This window comes from Falco naumanni, chromosome 11 (assembly GCF_017639655.2).
Source record: "Falco naumanni isolate bFalNau1 chromosome 11, bFalNau1.pat, whole genome shotgun sequence".
Classification (NCBI taxonomy): Eukaryota; Metazoa; Chordata; class Aves; order Falconiformes; family Falconidae; genus Falco; species Falco naumanni.
Window position 1 is genome coordinate 32,831,805 of NC_054064.1, and position 26,580 is coordinate 32,858,384.

Consider the following 26,580-nt stretch of genomic DNA (forward strand, 5'->3'; position numbering starts at 1 on the left):
GAAAGGGTGGGGTCCCCATCCCTGGAGGTACTTAAAAAACATGTAAACGCAGTGCACAGGGACATGGGTTAGTGGTGGGTTTGGCGGTGCTGGGTTAACAGTTGGACTCCATGATCTTAAAGGTTTTTTCCAACCTAAATGATTCTATGATTATGAGGATGACTGTAGGGAGTTATGAAACCTTATCTGGGTCAACAAAACCCTGATAGCTGGTTTTGTTGATGACAGTTGCAGTGAGCACTGCAGAGTGCCCAGTGGCAGGTTCTTGCTATGGATACTGCCACTTGCCCAGCCCGAACTCTGCCTTTCAGCCTTGAAGTGTATCCAAGAGTCTTGTTTGTAGGAAATCCACGGTGTGTGTGTGTGTCAGGTGTAGGGGGGATTGATTGATCTGGATTTTTTTCATCCAGGGAGGTAAAAGCATCCTGGATTTGTTAGATCATATGAGTTTGCTTCAAATATCAAGCCACTTTTTAAAAGTAAAAATAGCCAATTTATTCCAGTAGAGCAAAGTGCTAAAGCCTGATGACAAGGTCAGATATTATATTAAGAATAAATCACAGAAACTAAATGAAAAAAGAAAATTAGAAGGCACTTTGGAATCATCCCTTGTTCTAGTTGTCACGCAGGGTTTCCCTCCAGCCATCTGCAGCAAGGAGCAAGGCAGAGCACAGCCTCTGCCCTGGATTTCTTTGAAGCCTGGCTCAGCCCCTGGGCAGAGCTGCAGCTCAGCACCATGGCTCAGCATTGCAGCCCCTGCATGGTCCCACAGGATGGCCTCAGGAAGCTCAGGCTGGCTGCTCACAGGCTCCCCGGGGCCAGCACAGCCCCTTTCCTCTTGTTCCAGGCAGAATCACCTCTGCCAGATGCCTGTAGCTTCCTGCCTCCTCCTTCTTCCTGACTCTCTGTGTAATTTGTTATACTCCCAAGCTGTGGTTCAGTGGCTCTTTGTAGAGACGAGTAAGACATCTGTTGCCATTGGTGTGACAGTCCTGAGTCCATCCCCATCTCTGATCCCTGCTCAGCTCATGGCCTTTGGCTTGCTCAGTCCCACAGCTCTGCTTGCTCCAGGACTCAGAAATATTCCCAACCAGTCTACTCCAGTTAAACTAGATGAGCCAGAAATGTGTGTAAACCTCTGGTACCTGCTGCGGCAGAGGCCCGGCCAGCCTGACCACGTTGTGGCAGTTGGCAGGGTGCCCCGGCACAGCAGTGGCTGCTGGGGGGGCTGTGCTTTCCACAAAATAGAGCAGAAGGGGCCTTTGAAGCTGCCAAAGTTCCAAATGCCGTCTTCATTTTAATGAAATTATATCATCTTCTGTGCTACATACCTTCAAATGTTGTGTCTTTAGCAAGGTCTTTTAAAATTAATTTTCCACCCTCTGTGGGAGCCACTGACCTCCCCAACCATATTGCCTCCAGATGTCCAGGAGGGAGCAGGGTGAGTGATCCCTGCAAGCTCCTCACCCCCCTGCTTGGCTGGAAAAGCCGCTGGCTCCGCTCACTAATGTTGTGTTTTTACTCAGTTTAAATGAGCATCATCCACAGCCCCCATCAGAAAAGTGGTCCCATTGCTTCCATCCCTGGCTGCTCTTTCCTTTTTCCACCTCCTTTGAACCATCTTAGGGAGCCGATCAGAATTTAAACCAACTTCCCTCCCCCCCCCCCCCAGTGGTTTAATTTTAACCTGGATTGGTTGTTTTAATTGGACCTGGGTCACGGAGATGACCTCTGCAGCCACAGCTCATGGTGGGGTGGCTGGGGCAGGGACTTTCAGGGCAAGGAATGTGGACCAGTGTCCCCTGGGCTGATGGCCTCCAGAGCTGCATCAAGCAGGAGAAATGTTGGCTGCAGGGAAAAAAGCTTTTAAAAAAGTTAAATAACTGAAACTCAGCAGGTGAGAAAGCCCTGCGCCTGCTCCCATCCTGCATTATGCAGCATCCCTGCGTTCTTCGCCACATCCTGGGTAGCAGAAATTTGCCAACATGAGGCTTTTCCATGGTGTCTTTATCTGCATCAATATTCCAGGCTGCTTTTTTATTTGCTCCAGATGGGCTACAATAGTTTCCTATCTTCCTTCTTTGGTCTTTTTATCTTTTATTTCAATCCAAACAATTTCTGCACTTCTTGCCAAACTATATATTGTATCACATTCTTTCCTTCTTCAGACACAATATCCTCCTTGACCCAGGCTGGCATGTTTCCACCTGCCCTGTTGTGTCTATTCTTTCTACAAACTCTTATTTCAGCATTAAAAGCAAGACCAGACGGATGTGATATCCTGTTGTCTGTCATCCCAGTTACATAAAGTGTCTCTTTGACATCAGGGGGACAAATTCCCATCCTCTAAACCTCTGCAGCTGCCCAGGAGGGCTGGACTGAGAACATCACTTCAATACAAATTTTGGTACATTTTTTTGTTAAGCAACCCTTTTAAGTGAGTTGTCTGTTGGCATGTACACCCAACCTCTCTTCCAGGTTGAATCCTGCAGTTGTGTACAGCTACATGTGCCAAAAAGTACATTTTACATTTCTGAATTGTTTCTGCTTAGCAAGTCAGGACAGCGTTTAATTGCATAGATACACCTCTATCTCCCAACACTGTCTACTTTAAAAAAAAAAAAAATTATTTGTTCCAATTTGTTATTTATCATCTTCGATGTCTAGAAAAAGAAGTATTTATGAAGACCCTTTTGAGTGCTTCTATGCATGCTTTCAATATTGCCAATGTCATCTCTGCATACTTTAGTCTTTGGAGGTAAAGCTGTGGGCAGCCTGCATATAGGAATAAATGAAAGCTACTGCTGCTGCTGAAGAGTATTTGAGGTACTGATGGAACTGTCTTACTGTCATTTCTCAGCAGATCTGAATGCCAGGCAATGGTCCCATATAACCAAAGTCACTTGATTTAACAGGTTATGCTGCATTTGCTCTCAACACTTCTGTTTTCTGTTATTTTTTAAAATTTATTTTACATGGACAATCCAAAAGAGAAATGAAAAGTAAGCAAATTATTCTAATACCTCCAACAAAAAAGAAGAGAGGAACTGCTCTACTGATAAGTTCAAACTAATTTGACTAATAAGATAAAACTAATTCAAGAAAGTTATAATAGTGGGGTAATTTACCAAAATTTCAAAGGGAGTGCAAAGGTACCTTCGAGTAGTTAATCTGGTCCACAGGCTTGCAAGGGCTTTTTTGAGATTAATGATGTGCAAGGAGGAAGAGCCTGGCTTGACTCTTGAGATGTATGAATATTAATGAATTTGCACTTGCATAAATTGGACAATTTAAGATAAATTTGATATCACTGTGGCAAATCCTTAATACAGAGCTAGTTACACTAGGTGAAGATGCATTTAAACTGTACTTTTTTGGTATAATTATTAAAAATATATTTACTTTGCACAAGCTAAAATTTTGTTCTGTAGAAGTGCTTTTTTAACCTGGGATAATTTGGGTCTGTTTGTAGTTAAGGAAAATATTTTAATGTTGCTATCTGACCAGCTTTGAGTTTATGTACTATTTTAATGGATACTTTTCCTATAAGAGAAATCCAATTTAAATTTTCGTCATTGTTAAATAATGCATAAAAAAAGTGAAAGAATTAATGCCTTTGTAGACTCAGACCCAAACAAGTGCTGGCCAAAAGATGGACTGTTATCTGTGGCTTTGCTCTGATGTATCTGAGGTTGGTGTATCCATGGCCCCATCTTAATTTGTCATTCAGACTGGAAAGGAACTAAAGGGTCTGCTGGGAGATCTTTTCATTGCTGTTGTTAAAAAAGGCCATTTTCTTTGCAAGCCATTTGTCTCTGCCTTGTTTATAACAGCAGGAGGTATGGCTGCACATGTCTATCATATTTTAAAGGGCCATTGGTGATAAGATGATCAAAAGAATGCAGGCTCTTTGCAACCACTTGATTCCAACAAGCTGTATATATCCAGTATGACAAATGGATTATTCTACTTTTCTCTCATTTTAAATATATAGTCATTTCCAGTAAGACTGTTGGATATGAATGTATTGTGCAGAATATATACAGTAGCTATGCAGTGTTGTTGAGTGGGTAACTAACCGATCAGGGTGTCAGGACACTGTTATAATTGATAAGTATTCCTCTACCTTTGATGAGGTATGATTAGCAGTAAATTTGCAAGAGGCTTTGTGGAAAGTCCTCACCAATTTTCACAATGCACTAACATTAATTTCCTATTAATTTGTTAGTAGGTAGAGGTAAGCACCTGGAAACTGCCCACTCTGTAATGACTCACATTAAAGCAATCTCATGTGCTAGACATTTCATTTTGGTTAAGGTAAAGATCATCTCCCTCAGTGCATGGAGAACACTGCGTTATTTAGCATGCATGGGACATTCCCAGCATGAAATAAGGTAGTTTTCCAAGCAGGGATTGAGACAAACCCACAACCAATCTAGACTTCATGGCTGCCACAAGGCAACTCAACATCCACAGTGGCAACACTCTATAAAATGGACCCTCTGGAATGCAAAATACGGAGTCTTGCTGCTTGCATTAAAGGTGATGCTCTGCGATTGCTGGCCACACTGAGCCTATATATACATATGGGTCCCTTGCCAGGAGGGCTAACGGTGCCCGTACATGCTAGCCAAGTCACTGTAACATTTCCTGTGGGGCTGCAATCTCATTACTACACATTCCTTTGAATGTCCTGCTGCTGCAATGAAGACATGGAAAAACTTTAGATGAATTCAGTCACATATTAGTAAAGGATTCATTACTAATGTTTTCTCCTTAATACCATGGAGGGCCTTTGCATTTTTGCTAGGTTTTTGGTCTTTAATGGTGAACTCCCATCTTCTTCTTGAATAAGATGTCCTCCAGGGCTTTCAGACATCTCAAGAGAACGTGCTTTCTCGACCACACTTCCAAAATCTGCCAGCATTGGGAGAAATTATAAACAAAATGAAGCTATGATTACATTATGTATTGCATTTGCTGTCACCAGCCCATCTACTAAATGAACCTTTTAAAATGTTATTATCATTCTTGTCTACCCTCTGACCTTACTTTTGTCTTCACTCCTGAAAAGGAACTGCAAAGAATGCTCTGTGACATTTAAATGCAATCCCCTAACAAGAACTGTTTCGTGTGTGTTAAATTCAACCTTCACAATTAAGGGCATGAATAACTGGAAAATAAAGGTCTGTTTCTTACCACATCTCAGCTGTTCATTAGGTGGTGGAGCTGAAATCTGTGATAAGCATCAGAAGGCAGAGCCAAACAGATAAAGTATTGTAATCCTGTTGATGGAAGAAGAAAAAGAAAACCAGCTGGGATTTTTCACTCTTTGTTTCTTTAATTAAGTCTAGACTGTATGTGTTGTGCAGCTTGGAAATATCTGGAAATATTTACCAAATTGCATTCTGATTGTGATGTCAATAATCAAATTAAAAGATTGAGTGGAAAAGGGATTTAGGAAAGAAAAGGAATATCTAATTTGCAGGTTCGCGTTGCTTAACAGAACATCACTGAACTTCAAAGACAGAAATGTTCTTTCTTCCCGGTTTGTAAAATTTATTCTAGCCAGCACTTCTGGTTTCCATGAAACTAGAATTTTACATCACTAACACCAGAGAACTGATGCAGATGAGAAGATTTCACTTCTTGGCCTCTTGGCTTTCCATTTAAAAAATAGAATACCCATTTCAGCCTTTAAAAGGATTTCTTCAGCCAATCTCAAATAGTACAAGAAAAAAGCAGCTACAGAGTTTTATGATCCTCTAGTCTGAGGTTTTAGTCTCCACAGATTGCACACAATTTCAAAGTATTCCTATATATATTTCCTTTTAAAAGCCTATCTTTAATATGTATGTATCTAACTTTAGGTTAGAGGAGAATTTCAGCTGAGTATCTGTGTACTCTAAACACAGTAAAATAGCGGCAGGTCAGAGTTTTGTATTGGTACATGCGCTAGCAAAGAAAAAAGAAGCAATAGCAATGGATGAAGAGTAAGCCAAAAAATCCTGTGGAGGCATGGAGTAACGTATAATGTTAATGAGCTAGGCAGACATCACTCTTCTCTCTGCTTCTTTGTTAGTGGCAGTACTTAAAACAATGCCTCATCTAATCACAAGTCAGATTTTGGAGGACTGTGTCTGTAGGTATGATCTGTCATGAAAGTTGGCAGTGGCATTTACTGTTTTTTCAAGAAAAATTGTTTAAGAGCAAGTAAGTGACTGGATCCTCTGGATTTGTATGAAAGATGCATGTTTTGACTGTTATTTAACTAGTTCATAAATGAGTTGTTTAATTAACAGGAGACTAAATAATTTAAATATAATATTATATTCCAAATGCATACTTAAAAACTGCTCTCTTTGATGTCGGCTTAATTTTTTTAGTTCAGACATACTTATTTAGTTGGTCAGTCAAAAAATGTTGTCTAAAGTGATGTCATTATCTGTTATTTCCCATCAAACTGGGAAATACCTTTCTCTAAGATTTTTTTTTTTTTAATCTTGTAACATTACAAAAATTATTGATTCAGGTGCCTTTCAACCTTTCTATTGGCAGACCTGTATTTATCTCACTGTTACTGGTGGCAAAATTACTTACTGTGCTTAAATGTGATCCTGACTCTTGAGAGTTTACAACCCTGTCCACAGGATACCTGCAATATACAGTGACAGCACAGGTCTAAGATTTTGCAGGAATAAATTCTACTACGAAAAGTAGCCACAGTGGTGCGATGAGCTTATAGGGAATATTTTTGGAGGGGTTTAAAGAAAAGGGATAGATCATAAAAACGTAGTAAAAGCTGTAACAAAACAAAAGATAGCAATGTACTCTGAAAAAAGAATGGCCAAAAAAAAAAGCCAGATATATTGATTTTCTTAATTTTGGTACTTGTTTACAGGCTGACACCGATTCACTCTGATAGCATTCCCCAAAACGTGGTAAATTCTACCTTTTCATTCATATCTCGCAAAACAGTGACATTCAAATCAGTATTTTTAGGCTATTAGGGTATGCATTTCCTTTACTTCTGTAGGTCCTAATGAGTAGCCAAATTCCAAACCACTGAGCTGGATACACTGAAAATGTAACTACCTGCAGATGGTGTTATTTAAGCATTTATTTTGGTGCACATTAGATGTTCCTAAAAATGTAATAAAAGAAAATTCCACTTATTGACTGCCTAATTTCAGAGACCATAACCAGCTCAAGGTGTTCCAAGAGCACAGGCTATGGTGAGGATCCCATTGCAGCCTGGCTGCTAAAGGCTAAAGAATTCCAGATGTGCTGGGGCAGAGGAGGAGGAGGATGGGCAGGGTATGACTCCAGGCACAGAGGAGGGTGTTCATTAGGCAGGAAAGAGCCCTGGGTTTTGGCCTTCATTCTTGAGTTAATATTTTAATTGATGGCTGTGGAATGTAAAATGCAGAAGAGAGGAGCAGAGCCCGATGCCCAGGCTTGGAAACTTGGCTGCTGACTGATGTACCCAGCAGACAGAGCTGTTGACTGAGATGAACACCACCGGGCTATCTTCTGAGAAGGTGATGACGCACCATGGAGATGACTATCACCCAGCACAGTGAGTGGAGCTCCACCCTGCTGTAACTTCAGAAAGGACTTCCCAGAACAGTGGGAGATGGAGAAAGAGAGACCTGGGTCCTGCTGAACACACAATCCTGAATCGCAAAAATGCTCCTCAGCGACCTTCTCCATGACTGGCCACATCCCTCATCCAGACAGGCTGGCGAAACCTGTTAGACAGCACGCTCTCACTGTGCAGCTCTCCTGCTTGCTTACAACTCTTTTCAAGCTTTGTTTACATGCTGAAGTTGAGAGATTTAAATTGCATGTGCGTGGGAATGGCCCTGTCGACAGGCAGCTCTCTGTGTACACCACTTCGCTCCCAGGAGCATGCTGCATCCTTTGCCTAATTAGAGGGCATGTTCTCGGAGACAAAGATCTCATCAGCCTGTTTCCAAAGTGCTCCAGAAACCATACCAGGTCTAGCAGAAGTTATTACTTTGCCCTGCAAGCCTTGCCTTGCATACAGCCAGGCCGTAGGTGTCGGTGATATTAATAGCAATGCAATACCATGTTTAAAGTGTCTGCTCAGCATTTAGAGGGAGATTCAGATTAGGGACCTCAAGGAATCCCCATGACAGGGACAGCTGAGGTATATACTGTTTCCCAAGAGGCAGGAGAGAGACGGGTGGCTCTCACGTTCTCCCCGTTACCACTGCGAATATTTCCATCCAACCAATCTTGCTGTGACAAAATGACACTTTTTTTGGTCCTGTGGGAGATCATCCTCTTACGCCTGTAAAAAGGTCTTGCTGCTCTCTCATGCAATCCTGTGGCAAGACATGGTCCCCCAGCCAAGAGAGAAGATAACTGCACCTCGTCACAAGACAGGAGTCCAAGGGTGCGTGGAAGGTACACCAGAACTTTGCCTTTTTTCAAATAATAATAATGAGGCTATTTCAATTTTGAAAATGAAGCCAAAAGAAAAAGAAAAGGAAAAAAATAATGTGGTGCCATGAATTCCATGGCATCAACATGAAGATAAAAGTTGAGATGCAGAAGGAAGATAAAGAGATTAGAGTATCAGAATTATTACAAATACTGCCAGTAGCAGTGCCTGTTTCCAAGGCTGCCTGCCATTTCTCAATGATAAGATCCAGGTTTTCAGGTTGATTTTTTTTTTTTTTTATTATTCCATTTGTGCTAGAAAGCTCCTAGCTATTTTTTGCTTTAGATTCCAAGATATTCATGCTGAAGGGTTCAGCCATTTCTACAAAAGAGGTTATAGACAAAGTTGTTGAGAAAAGAGAAAAGCTGAGATTGTTTAAGTTTTGCCACACTGGCCAAGAGTGTGCCCTTTGATACACCTATGAAAATCCAACCAAATTTAGCTAAATCATGAGTCTCTGAGAAACTATGGCTTACATATAATCAGTGAGGCTTCACTGGAGTCTGGCAGCTCCAAGGGTGGAAGCACACTATAAAACCCCAGTGATTCTCATAACTAAGGTAGAGGTATGTATTTTTCATTTGATCAGTAAAAAGATTGATGCTGAATGTAATGAGAGGTCCAATCCTGTACTCCTTGACACCACGGATACATGATGTCAGCTGCTGCTCCAGCCTTGCGAGGGTTCCTGTGTGGTTCCTGCGGGTCTAATCTGGTGTCTGCTGCTGAGGCAAATGTGCACTCATTCCAGTGCAGGGCACTGCTGATGCAAGACGATACTGAAATTGAAAACAAGGTGGTTTTTTTTTTTAAAAAAGAGAAGGCATCTGATGCTATTTTTAGAAACATTTTCTGATTATCCTAAAATTCTAGAAAAAGTACAAGTTTTACAATATTTTGATTTTAGCAATAATCTCACAAATTCTATCTTCCTAATCATGTTTGCTCTTTCCATTAGCTGTGTGTAGCTAAAATGTAATACAGAATAATAAGAACTATGGAAGAATGAAGATACCAAGAAATGTGCATTCTAAATCTGTATGCTTTGTTCCACAACATGGCCATGTCCTTTTACCCATAAACGTGAAAAATGCTTAATAATCCATATGGTCTTGATTCAGGAGAGAACCGTGGGTGTTCAAAGAATTCCTTAAACATGTTTCAAATGTAGTTTGCTTCTCTGTCACAATTTGCTTGGGTTACCATCTGGTGAACCATGTCAGTCCTTAATGGAATGTTTAGGGATGAACTGCGTGCCATGCTACTAAAAGAGGTTATCCCAGGTATCATGCAGGCAAAGGAGACAAGCCTAGAGCTAGGATGAAGTTGTGAGCCTGTGGAACCATGATTTCTGGAAGAGCCTCCAGCACATCTGCCTGCTGCCCAGAATCAGTCTGCATGGGAAAGCACAGCAGAAGCCTTGGTAAGGTTCAGGTGTGGTATGGATGAATACTCTGACGTCTGCTGTGGCTGGGGAACTGTTCACATCCTAACAGGCTGGTTCTCTTACAGGTAATTATGTGATTATATGAAGGTCACAACTTGTATATTACCATAGACTGCTGGACAACTGGTAAAAAACCCCCAAACATGCGATCTGCTTTTACGGTTATATTAATCTCAAACTGTTTGACTGCAGCTTTCCTGCACTAGCTACTCATCGTTCTCTTCTACACTGTGATTAATTGCATCTGTTATTTTTCCTATATCATGAACTTCTGTTGTCACATCATGCTCCCACAGTGGTTTTGTTTCAGGAGAAACAAGATGCGCTGAGATGCCCAGACCCAAAAAAACCTCTTTCTAGTAAAGGGTAAGAAAATGCCAGAATAGCAGAAGATTCTGCAGGGGGAAGTTTCTGGCTTTGTCTCCAATTTTCTTTCTCTGGGGCCAGCAGGAGTGGCAAACCAAGATCCTTGGGACCTTCCATTGGCTTCCAGATGCCTCTGCCTTAACCCCTGTTCAGTGCTTGCTTAAAATTTTCAGCCCTGCAACAATGATAGTTTGAAGCCTACAAGTTTATTTTCTCCCTTACGTCATCTTTTAGTTAGAATTTAGTATAAAATTAGCTGACCTGAAAGGAGACCTCACCAATAATGCTGTGATATAGCTACGCTGCTAGCATCAGGCTTTTTCAGTGCCGAGCTGTGCAGCTGGGCACAACTCACTTTGAAATCCCACACTACACACGTGATGGCTTTCATTAAAAATATTATCTGGTAATGATGGTGCTATGGAAAGAACGCTCTCATAGGCACACTTACAGACCTGGGCTGGGGAGAGAGGAGACCAAGGCATTTTTCCATTTTCATTACTGGTTGTAATCTATAGGGGAATGACTGATTAAGTGTGCAGATGTTGCACTGACTATGAGATAAAACTTGGGTGTTTAGAGTCTTACAGGCCCTACCATGTGATACATGTGAAAATGGGCACATAGGAGAAGTACAGGGTTATACCAACGCTCTCCCAATCAGGAATTAATGAGGAATGTTCAAGGAACAATTCTTTCCAATGTATAACACAGATTGTCATTTGCCTGCAAGGGAAAAGGTTTAGAGAAGCAGTTTCCAGATGCGTTAATCAATTGCTACTTGAATTATTCCATGCTAAATTGAAGAATAAGAGATGCTACCCTTGGCTTAATCTGAACATGTCAGTATATTCAACACGTAACTCTCTAAAGAGTGAGCAAAGATCAAACTTACTGAGAAAGCAAGAGCTAGCAAAAAGTTGCAACTTCCAGAGAAAACATGTAAAGGTATAATGAGAGGGATGGGAAGCTAAACACGAAAATCAACATGGGGAAAGTAAGCCCTTCAGACTTAGCCTGTGTCCATCTTCCTGATGACCACAGTCACAATGAAGGCAAACAGAAAAGGAGTCAGGTGAGAAAGTAAAAACAAAGCACATAAATTGGGAGAGAGAGGAGGAAGACTGCAGTGAAGCAAAAAGTGGTAGCCTCATGTAAACTTTCATTTTCTCTATTTTTAATCTGGGTTTATACCAAAAGATTAAATTTAGTCTTGGCTTTGAGGTTAGGAGTTTCTGGGTTCCTTTCTTGGTGAGTGAGTAGTTTCACTCTGCCTTTATGGGGTTTACTGGATGTGCAGCTCACACACGACCAGTTAGCAAAAGGGCTATGAACTGGGAGAGAGGGTCAGGCAGAAGGTATAAGGCTGCTAAACAAACATTCTGTCTACCTGATAATCTTTTTTGAGCGTATATTGTATTGCTAGCAGGCATGAAGATTAGTATCATAGAAGTGCCACGTTCAAGATTTTTGAAAGGTCAGACCATACTTTTTCAACACAGTGTTCCTGATTTGCTAGGAGAGTACAGGGACTTGCTACAAAGTGAAGCAAGCACAGCAGCCTAGGGGTACCACAAAACAGATCTCTGGATTCAAATGGATCTGTACCTGTATAATCAGTTAGATTACAGTTTTTAAAGTATAAATACTTACCTGTAAAGGAATTACAGAATATGTATCAATAATGTCACGATCTCTAGAGGGATTTATGCAATAGAGAAACCATGTTGGATCATACGCTACAGAAATAGTGCTTTTCTTTGGTGCTGTCACATGCACCAGCTATTCTGTAGACATCTCACTCGTTCTGTTTTCCAGCATTGCCATATACTGACCTATTCAGCATCTGTGTATGCTGCTGTCAAAAGCATGTTTAGTCCCACCATGGCAATGGGATTTATATCTGACATATGTTCCTCTTCTTCCCGTACTCTGGCACTTAAACTCCAGATTCATTCTTTTCTTGCTCTTTAAAAAAAGAAGGGACATATTTCTAGTGTGGCCTCATTTTTGCAGATCTTAACGGCTGCATTATTTATGCCTGAAGGCTGTTAGCATAGCAGAGGCTGCTTCTCTTCTCTGCACCTTCCTGTTCCTTTCCCTCTCCAGCCTGCAGCACATACACACTCCACTTCTGGGGATGCCACAACTCTACTGCACCAAGCAAGGGCAATCCTCCTCTCTTCAAGGCTTATTCCAAAGCAAGAGGAGACAGATTTAATCCACGGCTGTGTCAGCCTGACCACCTAAGCATCTGAAAGACCAGCCTGGTTTGAGAGGGCAATAAACGTCAGGTTGTCCAAACTGGCAGTTTTGACTGATGTCCTGTGACTCCGTAGACCATATGATCTGGATTTTGGTGGGGGTTTTTTAGATGTCCTATACTTTTTCTGTGTGGCATTTTGGAGGGAATTGTTTCCGATTCTTTAGATATTTTGACTATGAGCGCATGTACTACTAATTTAGAAATGGCACCGCCGGTGGTTAGCTCGGTTGCAGTTCTGCATGGGGTCTGCTTTCCACATCACGAACCAGCTCCTCCGTGAAATACGGGAGGCAAGGAGGCTGTGGGGTGGAAGGAAGGGTTGCTGACTGCTGCTGTGCTGGAAGCTGGCTAGCTTGTCTGGGGAGGCAGTGGTGTAGATGTGAGGTATATGGGAACTCCAGGAGGAGTCGGGGTTTGCCTGGAGGGCTGTAGAGTAAGTGAGTTTAGATTCTACACGAAAGTGTTAAACCTGTTCAGTTGGTTCCCTCGCCATGAGCAGGTTCCTGGGGCTTTGGAACCAGAAGGACAATTGCTTCATTCATTTCCTGAGGTTAGTTTGTTAAAAAAAGAAAAAAGAAAGGCTATTTGTAGCATTAAGCTTGTGATTTCAAGACCGAGTGTATGAATGGGATGGCTTGGATAGCTGGAAATTCAGTGGTGTTGCTAATGCAGCTAGCTACTGACTTAGCTCCAGCTGCAACCTTGATTTGATAATTTTTTATGTAACAAAGTTTACAGAGATGGAGGTTTCTTTTCGAACATGGAGCTAAGGTCAGAAATAAAACAAAAAAATATGGGTAGTTTAGCCAAGATATTTGAAAACCACTCGGCTTTTCACTATAATTTAAAACCTTTGCGTCTTACACTAGTGAATCTAATAAAAAAACCCATAAAATGTAATACGAAAATGACTAGTGCTAAGAGCGAATTTGGCTCAGTTTTGCATCTCTCTCTCTTGGGCCCCAGCAAAATATTCCAACAGAAATCCAAAAGCTTCAGCATGATGGAAAGAAAATTCCTTGTCTTTCAGGTAACAAATGCTACTTCAGCAACGGAAATACAAGACACCAATTATGGCAGCTTTGGAAAGGCGGTGTTTTGGTTTAGATTGCTTTTGCTAAACCAGAAGTCCTCCTCAGGAAAATGAAAAAAAAAAACAACCACCAAACCCAGAAATGTATGTTAGACACATAAATCACCTGAATGAACAAAAGCCAAGGATAAACTGATACAGGTTTTGCATAGTAAGAATTAGATTTCATTTATTAAAACCAAAGGAAAGAGAGTTTTGCTGACATCCCTCCCAAGAACAGAGCGGCAGGTAAAACCTGATCCTGGGGGATGCCCGTGGGTGCTGCCTGGCCGCAGCCCTCTCCTGCAGGAGAAGGGTTTCGGATCCGACCCAGGTCCCAAACTCGACAAAGTGGGATGGGGAAATCACTGCTAGCACTCAGAGCCTGGGAGAAGTCAAAACCAAAAACCAATCAATCATTAAAGCAGATAGAAACCACATTCCAAGAAAACAGGATATGATTATATGTCTCAGGTGAATTGTTAACTCGTGGAATTTGCTGCTGCTGGACCCAAGTGACTCCGGTAGGACTCCGTTAAAAAAAATCAACTGGTGAAGTGGAGATTGAAGCCATCTTGTCACTACAGGTCAGATTTATTTAAAAATTTTATACACCCATGGGGTTTAACATGATGTAAAGTGTTAATTAACAAAGAGTAAATCTAGAGGCTATGTATTTTATATGTGCTTAGTATTTGGCTGCTTGGGCTCACTGATTGCAGGCAGGAACTGCTGCCAGGTGCCACATAAAGGGACTCCGGCTTTCATTTAGCAAATTTTACTCCCCTGTACATGTTTTCCTAACACAACCCAAAGTGCACACAAGGCTTCTGCCATGTTCCTAGTGAGGAGCATGATGAGGAGGGCAGGCCAAGGTGTGAGGAAGGTGAGGGATTGAGAAAGATGCTGCTACATATCGCCGGGGCAGGGGCTGATGTGTGCTTGCCCGGGCGCCGCTTCCAGGGCCGATGGGGTTATGAGCAGAGGGTACAGAAAGGGGTTTCTTCCCATCGCCTGTAACGTGGTTTGCTTTCCCCCAGCTCTTCGTCCCGCCAAGGGGATGTTTCTCCAGGGGTCTCAGCTTGTTACATTCTCCGTGCCACTCTTCCTGGGAGGACAGCTATGGTCTGTGTGCCTTCCTTTCATTTATTTATTTGTCAGTTCTGTTGCATAACAAACATCTCCTCGAGCCTCACTGCTTGAGCCTGTGCTGCAGGGTGCCATCTGGGGCCGGATGACTCTGTGCTTCAGGTCACAAGAGGAGACAGGCACATTGCACTGGGATTTAAGAGAAGAAGATTTAAAAGAAAAGGTAAAAAAAAGCTTTAAAAAAGTAAAAGGAAAAAGTAAAAAAAATATGTTTAAATAAATGGAAAAAACCAAGGTTTAAAAAAGGTTAAAAAAGTTATTATGAAAGGTTGAAAAAGGTTAAAAAAAGGTTTAAAAACGGGTATAAAAAGGTTTTAAAAAAGTAAAGGTTAAAAAAGGTTAAAAACGGTTTAAAAAGGTTAAAAAAGGTTTAAAAAAGTTAAAAGTAAGGTAAAAAGGTGTAAGAAAGATTTAAAAAGGTTAAAAAAAAAGGTTTAAAGGAAAGGTAAATGAAAAAAGGTTTAAAACAAAGGTTAAAAAAACGTTTAAAGAAAAAGGTTAGAAAAGAGCACGGAGAAGGCGCTACGCTCCGAGGCGGGGCTGGCGGGTGCTGCCGGCGGCCGCAGCCCTATCCCGGGCCGGGCGGCGGGGGGCGGGCGGGGCCGGCCGGGCGGTGGGGGGCGCGGGGAGCCGGGCGCTGCCCCCGCCCGCCTCTCCCCGCGGCGCCGCCGCTGCCGGCCCCGCCGCTCCCGCTCCTCCTCCGCTCCGCAGTTTGCGTCTCTCCGCCGCCGCTCTCAGTCAGCGGCGGGGCCGCGGCGCGCAGTGTCCCCGGAGCCGGGCGCGGGGCGCAGCGGCCGCCCGCCCAGCCGCCGCCGTCCCCCTGCATGGCGGCCGCCCCGCAGCCCTAGCCGGCCCCCGCGGCCCGGGGGAAGGCGGCGGCGCGGGAGTCGCGGCCGGGGCGGCGGGGAAGTTGGCCGGAGGCGGTGCCCGCGGCTCTCCCGCCGCGGCAGCATGGCGCGGGGCGGCGGGCGGCAGGAGGCCGCTGCCGCTGCCCGGGGCCGCCGCCCGCGGGGCCGGGGGCCGCTCGGCCTCCTCTGCCTGGCGCTGCTCTGCGGGCTGGGCGCCGCCGAGGCGGAGTTCTCCATCCTGGACGAGGCGCAAGTTCTGGCCACCCAGATGAGGAAACTCGCCACCGAGGAGCTGGGGGTCGTCACCATGCAGGTACGGCCCGGCCCGGCCCGCGCCTCGCCTGGTTTTCCCTGCTTCCCTCCCTGCTTCCCTCCCTCCTCCGCACGCTCTTCCCGATTCCTGCTTCGCCCTTTCTTCGCTCGCTCCTTTCCTCCCCCCCTCGCGCCCCGGCTCTCCTCCGCAAACTTTCCCTCCGCCCGCGCGGGCCGCCCGGCTCCCCCGGCCCCGCTCCCTCAGCCGCGGCGGGCGGCGGGGCGGGCTGAGGCGGCAGCGCGGGGCGCGGGCGGGCTCCGCGTTTGTACCGCACACAATAGAGACGGGCGGGAGCGTGCGGCCCCCCGCAAGTCCCGAAGGGCCGGGTTTGCGGGAGGGGGGGCCGAGCCGGCCGTGGGGCTGACCTGCATCCCGCCCTTGCGTCCCGCTGGCCGGCAGCTGCGGGGAGCCGAGTCCTGCCCGAAAACGCTCGGCTTGTGGTAAAGAAATGCTGCCCGGCCCGACAAGTTTATTCGGATGCTGTAATTCGCGTCGGGATTTGGGTGAAGGTAGTAGTGAGGAGTTATTCGCATCCCGACCTTGGAGGCTGCATCCTGGTGGGGTGCTCAGCGCAGGGTGCTGCGTGCGGGGGCTGTGCTGGCCCCAGCTATCGGCCACCGACCCTCCGGGGCAGTCGCGGGGAGTGAAATCAGATCCCCAGCGGCGCTGAGGGGAAGGTATGGTCAGTAGCAAATGCAGTTTTAAAAGCCTCCCCATGTGAAAAGGAGACACTTTCAGAGGATCAGCAGGGGTCTCTACCCAAATGGCCTTTTATCTTCTCTAAACTGGCTTCATTCTCTCACCTCTGAAACATCTTTGTGTTGGCCGGCCTCCTAGGGCTGCGTTTTGTCCAGGAAAACACTGAGCTGTCTCTTGTCCTTGATGCTAAGAAGACGTGGATTTAAATAACTTCACTTAACAAGGTATATTATTGATGTACTGAATTCAAGGAAGTCACTTTTTTTTTTTTTCCTTGTGCCGTGCATACGCATGCATGTATTCCCCCTCAAAAGACCCCAGCGTAATCCTGTAAATGGTAGAGTCTCTGCCTAACGCAAATTAAGTCAGTATAATTGTAGCACTAAATCTGCCTGGTGTTAAAAAAAAGCAACACACGATCATCTCAACACTTTCTGTCTTTAAAAAAGCAATTCATAAACACGTACATTGTTACCTTGCTGCGATACACCAGCTAACCGTAGGATGAGCCGGGTTTTCTTTCCGAGAACTGTGCGGATGATACGAACTCGGGAACAATCTGGATGCCGGTGTGCAGGATGCTAGTAATGTTAAAACTGTGTTTACTGTTAGTTGGATATTTAAGACCCCAAATAAATTTAATGCAGTGAAACTGGTAGTTAAACTCTGAAACCCCTATTCATATGGAGCTCTATTTTTACATGCTTAATATTTTGGCTGTCTAAACTCCCATCAAGCTAATGCGCAGCCTGTCCTTTGCTCTCCCCTGTAACATTATTACAGCTGTTTAAGATTAAAAACCGGTGGGAACAAACCTCCCCTGATTTTAGAAGCTTCTTTGCTGACCTCCTACAGTAGAACGAAAAATGTTATGACATGTGTCACTGCAGCCCATGCTTCTCACTCGATTTTAGGGCAGAAATTTCCCCGCTCAGGCAGGGCCGGGTGTAGCTGGTACAGAATTATCCTTTTCTCCCCACTCACGCAGGGCTGTTGGGGAGGTGGTGGTGGGTACCTGGTGCCAACCGGTGGATTCCCTGTGCTGCAGGACTGTCGGCACAGTGGGGATGCTCAGGGCGATGCAAACAGGTGCCGTGGTGAGGCTGCACCTGGGCAGAAAGGAGGAGGGGAGGGGGGTTTTGGAAGAAAAACGATGGAGCTTTCAGGCTTTAATTAGATATAAATCTAGGGGTGTTGTCCTGGGTTTAGAGGGCGACATGGAGGCAAGGCCCTAAATCAGGACCTAGTGAGAGGAAGTTGCGGTAGTGAGAGGAAGGATTAGTAACCAACCATTCGGGAGATGCGGTTTTATTTAGTTTCATAAACTGTAGAGGAGGAAGCGTCAGGGTTTAATGCTTCCCTTGCATGCTGTCTTCGTGCTTTGGTCCTTGCCAGCTGTGTCTCCCACGTCTGCAGATCCGGGTAATAGGCAGGAGGTGGTGTCACCCGCTGCCGGAGTGGGGCATGACGGTGGGAGAGGGCTTTGAAGGAAGGATAGGTCGAGCTGGATGTGGGGAGGAAGCATCCAATGAGTGAGGAGCAGGTGGAGATGCTTAAGTAGAGTGAAGGTGAGAGGTTGGTTTGGGTGTGTTTTGAGTCTGGAGAAAGAGAAAATTGTAGACAGAGCCTCCATAAGTGCAGGAAGGGAGGATGAGGTGGAGCCTCCAGAGCGGACACTAGAGGAGCAAGTGGAAGAGGTAAGAGAAGAACCACAAAATTTGTGAGCCTTAAATGCCTGTGAAAAGGGGCAGGGTGTAATGAATATAGAAGTTGGGAGATGAAAAATAGGTTAGATTTCTGCTGGAGCAGCCATCGGTGCTATAAACAAGATCTGTCTCCTCCGTGCAGTATCTACTTCTTGTGATACATTCTTCCTTTACCAGTGTTTCACATAATTAGTCCAACAGCAGCAAGGACTTAGCGTTTTTAATCAAATTGCATTATTTTGCATTGTTGAGAGGAACGAGGTGCATGTACGTCTGTGTTGTAATACAGGCTGAAGCTACGGGAAGGATGAGAGGGATTTCTGATGTCAGCATCAGTCTGACAATTGTTTCTGGCACTCACACCACTGCTTTCTATTTATAGACACTTGCATGAGTGTAGTCTCTTTGACTACTACTTTTAAGTAATGCTTTGTTTTCTCACACATGTAAGTGCTCTGATTTCATATACAATTTCATTCCTTGAATATGGTACTATGTAGAGCAGCTGAGGGTAATGTAATGCAGGTGACAAATCAGGAGATGCATCACTTGCTGAATGTATCGGACAGCAGTTTAACAGTTTCTTATTTAAGTTTAAAATTAGAATATACACATTTGTATCATACGAAGTACTCGGTAAGAACATGTGTTGGGTGCGGCAGTGCAGAAGGACTTGTGGGTTCTTGGGTGTCTGTGTATTACCATCCTGGGTGTCGTTTCTCCAGGAGTGGTTAAATATAGAAAGTTCGATTGTCTGGCTTCCTCTGTTGCACTGATTAATTATTGTTCCCACTCTGTTTGACAGTTCTACCAAAAGCACAGTGAATGACATCGCTGTATCTTATATGACATGTATTTCCTTTTATGCTTCAGGGTGTGGGAAGGTGCATATGTGGATGTGCTTGCACTTCTCCCCCCCCCCCCCCCCCCCCCCCCCCCAAGGAATAGAGTTGATCTATGTATAAGTTCTTCCCAAAGTTCATCAACGGTTCTTCCAAATTAACCAGAAACAACCACACCATGATCTCTCACTCTTCCCTCCCCTTCCTGCAGGGCAGCAGGTGCCGCACTGTGGCAGCGGCAGGAGGAGAAGCCGCTGGTTCGCGGGGTGCTGTGCCCACAGCAGGTGTACCTACAGTCACCTGTAACTGTCACCTTCTTTTTTTGTTAGCTAGAGCTGACAGCATTGGCAGTGTCCGTATCATTATAGGGAGCAGCTTTTGGCAGCAGGCTGCATCCGTGCAAGGCAGCGTGCACTCATGTCTCTGCTTGCTGGTCTGAGCAGCCGTATTACTTGTCATTACATAGCAGACTACATCTTAAATAGGCTAATGTCATGACTCGCAGAAGGCTGGAGCTTGGTCAACGCGTGGCTCATGTGGCAGTCCTATAATATATTTTCCTGGGCAGAGCTGACACTCGGCAGTAATTAAAAGCTAAGCACCTATCATACTAAAATAAATTGCTGGTTGTGGCATGACCTGGTCTGCTGGTGGATTTTAACCACCATCCCTGTTACCTGTCTTCTCTGGCCTGGTTGAAAGTACAGAGTAGGTTGTTGGTTGAAACAACTGAAATTCTTTGGTTGGGAGGTGAAAACAGGAAAAGAATAAATCAGAACTTTTGTGAGCATTTGGTTTCATTTTGGCAAGGTTTAACCCTCTAAATCTGCATGGGGCATCCAAGGTGAGGACTATTTTTTGATAGTGCGGGACAAGGCAACATTTCCACCTCTGAAACAGGGATATAAAACTTGCAGTGAGACTTGAAAGGATTGAGCAGTGCTTTGAAGATGAAAAGCATTGTTAAGTGCTTCTATAACTTTCAAAATGCATGTTGGTGTTTCTAGCCAGATAGTAACAAAAGTTACAGGCCCAGAGGGCCCTGAATATTTTTGAAGGCAGCTCTGCCTTCTTAATCCTTTACGCTTACTCTGTGAAGGAAGCACGGCCCTTTCTCATTGTGTATAACTGATCTTGGAGGTTGGAAGGAAAAAAAAATGCAATTTGAATCCGAAAACAGCAGTTTGCTGGTCATTTTTTCCCAATTTGGCGCTTGTAGGTTTGGTGCTTTTTTTCCCTCCTTATTATAGTAATACTGGTTCAAGTGATGTAGTGATGTGTAAAATAACAAACTGCGTAGTACAAGTTTCTCCAGGTTGATTGGCAAGCATATTGTTTATTTATTTTACTAATAACTTGTCTGGCCTTAGGTTTTTCAAGAAGAAAAGACTATGCACAGACCAGAATGACATGGAGACAGGGAGATGTCCAGGGGTTTATATAGGGAGGATGCCCTGACACCCTTGTTCTGAGAAATCCACGTTCTTTGAAGATTTCTGGGTGATGGCAAATAGTTGCAGTCACCAGAACTGTTCATTTGTTTAATCTCTTTGAAAATGAACACTGACAGAACAGAGTATTGGTTTTTTTCTAATGGGATGGTCTTCTGGCTAATGGCAGAGGATTTACAACTCTGAGAGATAAATCCCGTTTTGAGCTGTGCTGCAGACCAGTTGAAATGCCAGAACCGTGGTTCTCTATCTCTGAAATCAGGGGTTTCACGCAATTCCACACTTATTTCTATGGGTATTTACAAATAAATGTCAGTGACTGTGAGGTTCTTGCACAACAAGTGATGTACCTGGACCTCTGTGGACCCTCAGCCAAATGACAGCACAGAAAACCTCTTCCCCACCCACCCCCCACCCTCCTTTTACTTTCAGGTTGTTTCCAGCTTGTGAAGCTGAAATACAATAGAAAAATGTAAGTAAGGAGGGCTGATAAATGTTGGGCTGTATTTTTCTTTTTGTTTTAATTATTATTTGGCAGTACTGCACCCTTTAGTAATAATTACAGAGTAGAAACCAGTCGAGTAAAACCTCATCTGTTTTACATGATTATGTCTTGGTTTGAATCCAGCTACAGCAGCCTTTTTCAAGGCTTTCTGAAAGCCCAAGACTGCAGCAGTTTTTTATCCTGTTCCACATGGATTCTTTTTTTTCCAGCATGAAACATTTCAAAAAGATAGAGAGAGGTCCTGGTGGAAGGACAGTGAAAATGGCAGCGCTTAGGAGACCGAATCTGAATTTTTAATTAGGCTTTGAGTTGTTTCTTCAAAGTGTCGGGACATTGTTAGTGATGTAAGTCTTGTTGCATTAGTGGAGACTGACATTTTGCTTCAAACAGGGAGAATGCAGCTGTCCTGTGCAGATAAAAGTTGCCAAGTGTGGTGCAGCAAGGTGGGTTGGTAGATAATTAGCCATCCCCTGCACTGCTGCGATGAAGGACCCTGCTAGTCATGGCGGGGACTGGAGGGGTTATTAGCAGCAAGAAATCCAAGTATGCTGTGAAGTGATTGGGAATCTCTCAGCTGCGGCAGGGCTGATAACATGTATGTTAAGAAGGCACAAAAGTAGATACAGCATGTGTTAGCCCTCTTTTTTTCTTGGCTTAATTCAGTAGGGGAAGAATGGTTAGTGCATGATGATCTGAACATAGTGGGGAAGCTGCTCTGCTGCCGGTAGCTTGGCCAGGCACTGGTCAGAAAAAAATCTAATGCTGTCAAGCAATGTCGAGTGCCTCACCTTCTTTCAGACAGAAAGGCAAGATATGTTTGAGAATGGAGGGAGATACAAAGTGTTAAAGGACTTCTTTTGTGTGTGTGTGTTTAGCAGTTATTCTGCTGTGTCTGTGGCTAAAGGGAAGTATTAACAGATTTTTTTAAAAAACAATTATTCTTTTCTGTTCATTGATTATTGGTGAAAAATGGACAAAGAAATGATTGGAGCCTTGTCAGTTCAGTACCCTTACGTGTGGGAGTGCCCAGCTGTAAGGAAGTACTCTGGATTTCTGTGTTTCCTTTGTCAGGGCACTCCAGTGTGACCTGCTCAAGGCTGGGGTGCAGGGCTCCCCAAGTGCAAGCCTGGCTCTGTGAAACCTGCTAATGGCAACGCTTCATGGATCCGAGCTTATGGGGGCTTTGCTGGGGACTTCAGTAAGGGTTGGATAATGTTCGAGGAATGATTTATTTCTATGTAGTTGAATAGGAAAACACTAACTTTTTTTTTTCATTTTTCCTGTACACAGATAACATAGCTTAAAAATTGAAATTTACGTAGCTTATTTGATGTATCAGTTTTTGTTTTGCATGTCAAAAATTCTGCTGAGGTTTTGCCTAATAGCTGTACTACCTCTTCTTGTGTTGTAGGCTTAATGCAGAATAAAGTGTAAAATTGTAAAGTATGGAGGGATTGCATTCTGCAGTCATTGTTTTCCTGTAGTTTATTGTTGTTCAATACTATGCAGTGTTAATCTGAAAGGATATCCTTCTGCACTCCTTCCCATGGAAAAGAGAGTTTAATAACATCGTTACTCACCCAGTGTCTGTTGTGAAGACATGTCTTTTCTTATATAAAATAGAGTGCATACTAAGTCATTGCTTGAATCTTGCGTTATGTGTGCTCTTCCCTGGTGCAGATTTCTGAACAAGGCTATATGTCTAATTTTGCAGAGAAAAATCTTAGCTGACTTTTGAAACAATCATGGTGCACAAGTCAATGATACTCATTTCCAATCCCATGAAAAGTTTTAATGGAGTCACTTCTACCAGCTTGTAAGGTCTCTTTAGAGTCTCCCAAGTGATTTTGCAAAAGTATATTTGCACAATTACAATCATTAGCAAAACCAAACTATTACGTCTCCCTTTACCAGCTTCTCAGCCAAAGCAGCTGATAAAACCAGCTTTTTACTAGTGCTGTTTCCCTCCGAGCACACAGTTTTGCTCAGCTTTGACTATGTGAAATGAGGCTGCAACCACTCTATGAGAAGAGCAAAAAAAGCCCTGACACCTTTTTGAGAAAAGCTGTAATTTTACTTTCAACATTTCTGTGGAGTTGTCTGGCCAGTGCTTTCTGTCCGGTTTTGGCCATCTTTTGCACATACTCCTGCAATGCAGCAGGAATTTTTGGCTATACTTACGATCGTCGCAGGTGGGAATGAGGCCAGGGAAAAGGGCTTTAAAATAGACACATCTGGAAGTTGCCATAAAAGTTTCTAGAAGCTTGAATGCCTTAAGCAGAATTTCTTGTGCGTTCACCCTGGTAGGGTTATGAGAGTATTTTTGTGCCATTTTTTGTGGATTTCAGACCAGATTGCATGTGAAGGTAAGTTCAGCTTGGTGGTGACGATATGACTTTACCACACCAAAGGGCTGAGGTGCTCCCACGACCTCCCTGTCTCTGGTTCGGTCGCTGCTTCTCTTGCTTTCAGCAAAGGAAGCATTAGAAATATTTCCTCTTGGGCTGTGCTTTCACCTCAGAAGTAATATTGAACAAAACCTGGGGAGGTGTTTGTGGTGATGGGGCGGAGGGGAGAAGGGACAGACTCCCCAGAATAGCTATAGTGGGAGCCTGTTTGCCTGGGGCAAATCCAGGCTCCAAGCCAAGGCTGGAAGGGGTTCACCAGCCCTTGGGAAGGTTGTGCGGAGAGCCAGGAGGGCTCTTTGCCTTTTGTTGGAAAATAAAGGAACCCCAAATTATGTGGGTCAGGAATGTAAGATTTTATGATAGCAGACTTTCCTTTTGTGTGAGGGTAGCATTTCATACTAAAATGAACAGCAAGCTAGCAAAATCTCTTGATTTTAACCAAATAAGCAGCGGTCTTCACCAGTTCTTTCCCAGAAGCCATGTTAGCACAAAGAAGATCAGCTGTATGGTCCCTGCGCGCTTGTGATCATTTTTTCTCCTTACCCCTTACCACAGGATGGCAGATGGGTGTGAAAGCTGATCAAATAGTGCTGCAGCTGCAGGGAGGGGTATTCAGCAGCATTGGGATGGCGGTGTGGCCAGCAGTAATGGCAGAGTTGTCCCTGGCCAGGGACCGTTCCAGCATACCATGCCATCTCCGCTGCATTCCAGGTAGCGCGCTCCACTGTGGGGCGGTTCAGCTCGCTGGTGCATCCCAAACCTGGCTGCTTTCGCAACAGGAGATAGCCCAAGTCCTCAGCAGAGACTGGTTGTGTTTGACTTGCACTAGCACTGTTTTGCCTCAAAACAGCAAGGAAGAAAAAAAACCCCACGTCATGTGATGCTTTTTGGACAAAAGTAGATGCTGAGGTGTTGATTCATTGGCAGGCATGAGGTGAGGAGCACTTTCTGGGAATACTCTGCACAGACACCTTGGTATGGCTACAGAGCATGTGCTTTTTGGGAGCAAAATGAAGTTTGCCTGAAGTGTTTGCTTTCAGTGGTCGTCTGTCCATTGCAAATCAACATGCATGCAAATGCTGATGGAAGATTAGCACAGAAGAATGTAGTTTTCAGGCTATTTTTATTGTTTTATTCATGGTCAGTGAACTAGCACGTTGTTTTCCCTTGTTTTCCCCAGTACGGAAGTCATACGGGGCTTCTGACATTTGATTTTGGAGACCTAAACACAATTGGGAGGAAAAGAAAGACACAGGATCTCTCCTCGTTGCAAGGAGCGTAAAGCGGAGGAGGAGGAGGAGCTGCTTCGAGTCAGTGGGTCCTAGATTGTTGTTGAGTGTTTTGTTAGTGAGGCTGAAGGCGGGTGTGTGGTCTGCAGGTTCAGCTCCCAGTTGACAACAGCTGGCACGGTCAAGCCCTTGTGGACCGGCATATTTGAGAGAGGCCAAACCAATGTTTTTGAGACAGAATTTTTGTGTTACGTGGAAGTCATATGAAACATAAAATAAAGGTGTTTATTAATTTAAGGATAATACATTTAGGAACTTCAACAATGAAAGGCTATTTAATTTAAATATCCTACAACTGTGGTCTAGGTAGACAGCTTCCTTGGGCATACTGTTTGCCTAAAGAAGCATGTGTAATGTGAATTTCTTCGTTGTCTTTCATTTCTTTTGCCAGTGGCTATCCAGGACTGTCACGTGTGATGAGAGGTTCATTCCCTTGGTCTGGTTTGGTGGAGTTTGGCTACAGAGGACAATTTACAGGGAAAACTGCACTTTCTGGTGCAGGCAGGAAGACAGGAATAAGTACTGAGGATGGCTCATTTGTCACATTATCTATCAGTGGTCAGGCGTCTGTTTTTAAATTGCAAATTTTGAAGTCTTTTATCTTTAGATTAAAATTAGAAAATGCTATTCCTGGATACACAGTCTTTTGTGTCTGGCTTGTAGGAGGTCATGATTTAAAAGGAAAAAAACATTTGAACAAAGTTAATATTCAAATACATTGCAGGAGGAAGGTGAAAATAGCAAACTTTTAAAACTTAGCTTCACCAAAGTTGAAGTTGCAAACACAAAGCTAACCACCATTCAGGAGCCTACCTTCTCTTGTCAGTTATGGCTTAGTAGTGTAATTTGGGAAACAATGTAGTCTATTCTTAATGTTTTATTTTTGGCTAAAATGAAACTATCATTGCAAATCACAATATTCCATCTCTTCCTTTTGAATTCTGCTGCTGTTGTATTTTATGTAGCCCTAGATGATTTCGGTAGCTGCTCTGAGGGATATGCTTGATGGTCTTGAAGTTGTTAAAATCAGTCAGCTGAAGATCCAGCTGTTCTTGGCAGAGGTACCCGTGCTGTGCTGAGCTTGCTGCTGGGACTGTGGGATTTTGTTCCAAAAGTTGTATTTGGTTTTTAACATTTCAGATACCGACATACAGATGATACTGTATTTCCATTAAAACTACTGGATGCAAAGCTAAAATTAAAATAACCCCAACATAATCATGACAGTAGGTAACTAACTTAATAGAAATGACTAGTTGTTTAATTCTGTTTGGTGAGAAAATTAATCTAATGACTTTTACAGCTCTACCGATTCACCATGATGTCACATAAATGTAATTTTGCCTCCCCCTTCGTATTTGTGTATTCAGTAAGCTGTTGACTGTAAGTCTAGAAATACATTAAAAAAAACACATTCTGGTAATTGCAACCTCAGACTTTCAAATGCTTCTTTTTCATACATATCCAAGAATAGAAAGTCAGCCTCCAAAAATAAATTAAACCTGACATACATCACCATGGTTTTCAGTGCTTGAAATGGAGGATTTCTCTTTGAGGAGGAGAGGTGCAGCAGCTATTTTGGGAAGGGAAGGGAAGACTTGGAGTCAGGATGAGATGCATGCAGACCTGCTATGTGAAGGCTTGTTTGAAAAGTAAGAAAGACCTGCTGAGTGTGCTCTCTGCTTCGAGCGTGTTGCCTGGATGATTCAATAGAGCCTGAAAATTCACACGAAAGGAGAAGAGGCAAAA

At 43.8% G+C, this 26,580-nt stretch overlaps 1 protein-coding gene across 2 annotated transcripts in view; it reads left to right on the forward strand.

Annotated features, from left to right (window-relative positions):
* The first annotated feature begins 15,451 nt into the window (after positions 1-15,451).
* Positions 15,452-26,580, forward strand: part of CACHD1 (cache domain containing 1) — a 121,038-nt gene continuing 109,909 nt past the window's right edge. Inside the window, exon 1 of one of the 2 annotated variants that reach the window (XM_040610627.1) lies at positions 15,452-15,931. In XM_040610627.1, coding sequence (XP_040466561.1) covers positions 15,722-15,931 — 210 coding nt within the window. In that variant the 5' untranslated portion in view covers positions 15,452-15,721. The remainder of the gene's footprint in view (positions 15,932-26,580) is intronic. The other variant, XM_040610628.1, reaches the window with a different exon arrangement.